At 56.1% G+C, this 6,000-nt stretch overlaps 1 protein-coding gene across 8 annotated transcripts in view; it reads left to right on the forward strand.

Annotated features, from left to right (window-relative positions):
- FBLN2 (fibulin 2) overlaps positions 1 to 6,000 on the forward strand; it is an 83,905-nt gene extending 77,905 nt beyond the window's left edge. For all 8 annotated transcript variants that reach the window (XM_082729252.1, XM_082729248.1, XM_082729255.1 and 5 more), the window contains 2 exons: positions 3,267 to 3,390; positions 5,605 to 6,000. In XM_082729252.1, the coding sequence (XP_082585378.1) occupies positions 3,267 to 3,390; positions 5,605 to 5,962 (482 nt within the window). In that variant the 3' untranslated portion in view covers positions 5,963 to 6,000. The remainder of the gene's footprint in view (positions 1 to 3,266; positions 3,391 to 5,604) is intronic.

Genomic DNA, 6,000 nt, shown 5'->3' on the forward strand with positions numbered 1-6,000 from the left:
GAAGGTAAGGATTTTGCCCATCAAAGGGATTGTGTGGGACACAGGGCTCTATGTTCCTAGACTAGGATTTCATTTTGGAGAACCAGGCTGTTCCACCTGATGGCAGAACACAGGTGGGGTCCCTTCTTAGAGGTCCAGTCAGACCCTTGCAGTGACTTTGCTCTTGAAAACCTCTCCCTAGCCCTCATCTGCTGGGTCTGTGGGCTGCCTGGTCTGTGTCTGCTGCTGCCAGAGAGGGCTCCCTGGGCCCGGGTGCATGGCTGCTCTGCCCCCGCCCCGGGTGCACCTGACCCCTAGCACCCATCTCTGGCTCCGGTCACCACAGCTGGTTGTGTTTGCCCCCATCCCAGGTCACTGCATCCCCCCTGGAAAGGCCCAGGTTCCCCCCGCCTCAGCTCCTGCTGCAGCCCCCACCAGGTTAAGCAAGAGGGAGGCCCCACTGTATGTGTGATGCCTTTGCTGGAAAAGTCTCCATGCTGTCACAGGGTGGACAAGGCCAGAGTGTGGGAGGGTGGTTCTGCCTGGTCGTGTCCACTTCCTCAGGCACGCATGGGGCTGATGTCTGCAGCCGCCGACCTTCAGAGCAAAGAGGCAGCCCTCTTCGTGCTCTGTGGTCCTGTTCTAACTCAGGCCAAGCGTGGAGGTCCTGTGGCTCTAACGGAAGGATGGGAACACAGCCGTGGAAGAGCAGAGCATGCCGGTTAATATCTCGGTAAATCCTGCCCTTCTTCAGTGGTTAAAAAAAAAAAAAAAAGTGGGGATAGAAAGATGTGAAGGAGTTGAGACTCGGCAGTGTTGCCTAGAATACGCACTCGGTGCAGGCAGGGCGTCAGCCCGCAGGGCGGTGCCCAGCATGTAGTAGCTGCTTATTGAACGTCCAACCCCTGGAGGGAATGGAGCAGCAAGTTCTGCAGATACTTGGATGCATGTTTTTCAGTCTCTCGTTATGCCGATATACACGCACGTATGTATATATGCAAGACGAGTTAAGATCGTGCTGAGAATAACCTTGAATTCTGCCTCTGTTCTGTTTTGAGTGTATATAAAGCCCTTATCAGCGGTCTGCTTATGAAGGGACTTAGCATAGCTCTTAGCAATGTTGTTAGTCTTAGCACTGACTTTGTCCCCCATCCCTGCCCATTTGGGCTGCTGCTGCATTAGTCTGTCTCAGCGGAGGCTGCAGTGACACCCCTGAGGATGTGGCCTTGTCCAGCTCTCCCTTTGGCCTGACCTTCTCCAAGAGAGGGTCCGGGGTTGAAGACCCCGCAGACACGAGGGACGAAGACGCTGGAGTCTTCGTCCTAGGGAAGTTCTGTGATGGCTTCCTGTGAGCACGGGGAAGCCAGGCTGGAGGGCTGCTGACCCTTGGCGCTCCTCCCTCCTACTTCTGGTCATCTCCATCAGCACTGGGCCGGCAGACAGCAAGAAGCAGCTCCCTCCACATTCCTGCCACAGCCCTGCCCAGGGTCAGGGGCAGGGCTTCCTGCTCACCAGTGTGGGCAGCCTGAGCATAGCTGGGGCCAGAGCGGGGAAGAGCAGGAGGCCCCCCCCTCCCCAGTTCACATGGATTCAGTTAATGAACCATTAGGACAACAACCGCGCCCAACCTGGCTCCACTGGCTCCTGCTCTGTTTTCTTCCACTCCCCTCTGTGCCACCCTGGGAAATTGGGATCACGACCCAGTTTGCAGAGGAGGAGAGGGAGGGAGGCTTGGAGAGGTGAATGGATGTCAGCTGGTCTGTCGCCACAGAGGGTGGTAGCCAAAAGCCTGGAGTCAGCATGTGAGGATGGGAAGTGACACCATTCCTGCCTTGTGGGCTTGTGAGGACAAATGAGTTAATGAGTGCAGAGGGCCCCGAGTAGTAGATGGACACCAGGCCTTAGACTCAGGATGCAGTTGGCTGCTATGGTTACGACCATCCTGTTGTTCCTGTCATGGTCTGTGTGGCATCGTGATTGGATCCCTGGCTTCCAGCTCCAGCTGCCTGCTGTGTGACCTTGAGGGAACCCGTGGCCCTCTCTGAGCTTCCGTTCTCCCCATGTCCGGAGAGGCCTGTGACTCTCACCCTATAGGCCTGGCATGAGGATCAAGTGAGGAGAAATCCCTAAACTGAATCAGTGTGGCAGATTGGAGCAAGAAACCAGAAGCCTCCCTGGGAAGATCCTGACAGGCTCTGCCCCCGCAACACCAGCGAACTCTTCTGGGGCCTCTGGAGGCTACCCTCTCTCAGCTAGTAGCTAGTCTTCACGGAGGGGGTCTCTGGGACCCACTTATTTAATGTTTCTTGTCTCACAGGTTGCCTGTGTGCACGCAGGCACACGCATCGGCTTCTCTGAGTGCTTGTCAGATATTTACCTATATGTGTGTATGTGTGTGCGTGTGTCATCATCATGAAAGGGCCCTCCTTGGATGTTTGTATCTGTGACTCTGTGTATCTAGGGGAGTCTGCTCGAGCATGTGGGCATGCCTCAACACATGTCTGTTCGTGTGAGTGTGCACAGGAGGCATGAGCATGTCTGTGCAGTTGGGGGACCATTTGTAGCCGTGGCTCTCAGAGTCTGTATTTACAAATGGTAAGTCTGACCCTTCCCTCCAGCAATATGTGTGGAGTGCCTGCTCTGTTTCAGGCACTCTGGTAGGTGCTGGGGACACCACAGAACCAAGAAAGACACACACCCCTGTCCTCCTGAATCTCACACTGAGGAAGGGAAGGTGGGACACAGAACAGACATAAAAAGTAGTGTGTGTTTCCAAGCAGGCTGGGCAGTAGAAGGAGAATCAAATGGGAGTAGGGCCATCAGGGAGGGTGCCCTGCTGGGGGTGACCCTGAGCTGCGACCTAAAAGATGGGAAGATGTGGGGAAAGTGTTTAGTAGCAGAAACAGCATGTGCAAAGTCCCTGGGGTGAGGGAGGTATCAGGGCATTGGAGCAACATGGAGATGTCCAACAGGCTGCAGCCCCAAGTGGAAGGAGAGAAGCTCACAGAAGGGCCCTATAATGTATAAGAAGGGACCTGCTTTTTATTCTGGGAACATGAAAAGACCTCAGGGGACACAGATGCTTTATTTGAAAGCGAGGCCCTCGGCTGCTGTGTGTGGAGGGGACAAAATGGGTGTGTGTGGAGTAGGGCAGTGTGGGAGCTGCGTGCTTGCAGGAATGAACTGCCCTGGGACCCAGGCCTCCAGGGTGGGTCGCGGTGGTTTGGACGAATGCCCCCCCAGCCGGGGGGGGGGTCCCCATCCTCACCTTCCTCTTCTTCCCCCAGACCTGGACGAGTGTGCACTCGGCACTCACAACTGCACTGAGGCCGAGACCTGCCATAATATCCGGGGTGGCTTCCGCTGCCTGCGCTTCGAGTGCCCTCCAAACTACGTCCGTGTCTCCGAAACGTGAGTGTCCCTGCCTGGCTTTGGGCCGGGGATCCCCCCGTGCCCCTCTCAGGCTGCTCGCCTTCACCCCTCCTCTTCACAGGTCCTGATGGTTGGGTCTGTGGTCTAACTGACCACACAGGGTATGTATAAAAGCACCTCGTAGAGAGCTCAGAGTATAGACAGCAAAGGGAAGACAACTCAGAAAATCTCAATCCTCTAACCCCCCAACATGTGTATGTGCACACATACACAATGTACTAATTAGTGGTTACTGTGTAACAGGTTATCCCAACACACAGCATCTTTCCATGACGAACAGTTACAGTTATTACCTCACATGGCTTGGAGGCTCAGGAAGCCCGCCGGGAGCAGCTCGGCTGGGTGGTTCTGGCTTCAGGTCTCCTGGAGAGTGTCATCTGAAGGCTCTGGTGGGTTTTCAGGGCCCTGTCACTCATTCACTGTGACTCTGGGTGGCAGGCTCCTTGCTGTAGGGCCCTCTCTTTGAGACCACTTGTGATGTGACTTCCTTGGAATGAGTCCTCAGAAGAGCAGGTGACAGTCCTTTGTAACCTGACCTAATGCTAGAAGGTATACATCGTGGCGTGGACCATACAGTCCAGCACTGTGAAAGGTGGGGGTACCCTAAGGATACCCTGACCACACAAAATGTGGCCACCAGGAGGTGGGACACCCAGCAGCACTGTGCAGACCGGTGAGCACACTTCTCACAGTTCTTTACATTTTCATAAAGTACTTTGGTGTTTCCTATAATTCGGCTATCTCCCACTTTATTTTGCCATGTGAGGTATTTTTCAGACTCACATTTTTATAATTGCAAATGTGACACCTGCTTATAAAAGTATTTCCACCACAGAAGTGGGTCAAGCAAAAGCCTTTCCCCTGCCCCCAGCTGGATCTCATGGCCATGGAGGGCGCCTGCCTTCCCTCTTCTTACGCCGACACGAAGTGCCTGGGACTCTGCAGTCACTCATGTGTGCGCAGCTGGGCCCGGCTTGCTGCTTCTACCTCACGGCTGTCCTCCACGTCTGCACACACAGCCTGCCACTAGCCGTGTTTCCTAGTGTGGATGCATGTCCACACACCGCTGTCCCGCGGCCCTTTGCAGTGTTTCACTGGCACAAACATCCTAACGTCCATGTGCATGGGTGTTGGGAGCTTTAGGGGAGTGTGTCTGAGTGACCCTGGACAGGTAACCTCCCTTCTCTTGGTCTTAGCCGTCTTGCCTGGAACATGGGGGTGAGAGCAGAGCCAGCCTGGGCCGGGTGTGAGCACGAGAGGAGTGAAGGGGTGCCATGGGCTTGGCAGGGGTCGTGGTGTGGCACAAGTGCGGAGTCATTGCCACTCGTTGCTGGTGGTGTGGCTGTGGTTGTGGCGCCCGTGTGGCTATGTGCTGTGGTATGCCAGGTGGAGAGCTCTGCTCAGGGGATCCTTGGGAGCTGCCGAGCCCTGGCGGCTGAGCAGCGTCTCCTTTTGGAAGCAGTGAGCATGTGGAGAGTGATTTAATGATGGAGGGGCGACCTTGGCTCCAAGAGCCAAGAAGGGACAGATTGGTGCTATGCTTGGCAGTCAAGCCCTTAGAGCCCCTCTGGGGTTTGGTGGAGGTTCCCTCCTTGTTGTCATTGTCATGGAGAATGACTGAGTCTTGAGGCTTCCTAGGGAGTGGGTGACTTGGAGCTCCAGGTGAGCCAACGGCCCTGGTCCTCAGAGAGGCTTCCCCTGGGAAAAGGCAGGCCATCCCAACTCAGAAGAGGGGATGGCTCCCAAGGAGAGTCAGTTATGGAAGAAAAGGAATTTGGAAAATGACAAAAACAATCCAAACACTGTGCCCAGGGAGTCTGTGCAGAGGGGAAGTGCACAAGCGAAAACCAAACGGAGGAAGGCAGGTCACATGAAGGGAGGAAAGAAGACAGGGAGGAACGTGTGGCTGACTCAGGGCTGCTCAACGTACCGTCCCAGGCCCGTGGGAGGCCCTGCATGCTCGTTAACGAACCCCATCCTGCCAGCGAGACCACAGGCCATCATCCCACCTTACAGATAAGGAAACTGAGACCAAGGGAAGATAGGCGACTTAGCAGAAGCTGCTAAGGAATAGAGCTGGCAACGGAGCCAGGCCGCTGAGGCCGGCACCATGTCCTGGATGGGTGGCTGTCAGGGATAGGAGTGCCCCTGGGCCCGCTGACCAACCCGCCCCCCTCCCCGTGCCTCCTGCAGGAAGTGTGAGCGTACCACATGCCACGACTTCATGGAGTGTCAGAACTCGCCAGCACGCATCACCTACTACCAGCTGAACTTCCAGACGGGTCTCCTGGTGCCAGCACACATCTTCCGCATCAGCCCGGTGCCCGTCTTCGCGGGTGACACCATCTCCCTGACCATCACCAAGGGCAACGAGGAGGGCTACTTTGGCACACGGCCGCTCAATGCCTACACGGGCGTGGTCTACCTGCAGCGGTTGGTACGCGAGCCCCGGGACTTCGCCCTGGACGTAGAGATGAAGCTCTGGCGACAGGGCTCCGTTACCACCTTCCTGGCCAAGATGCACATCTTCTTCACCACCTTCGCGCTGTGAGGCACCAGCGCCCGCCTGAGCACCCTGCCGGGGCCACG

Source organism: Mustela nivalis (genome assembly GCF_964662115.1).
Source record: "Mustela nivalis genome assembly, chromosome: 1".
NCBI lineage: Eukaryota > Metazoa > Chordata > Mammalia > Carnivora > Mustelidae > Mustela > Mustela nivalis.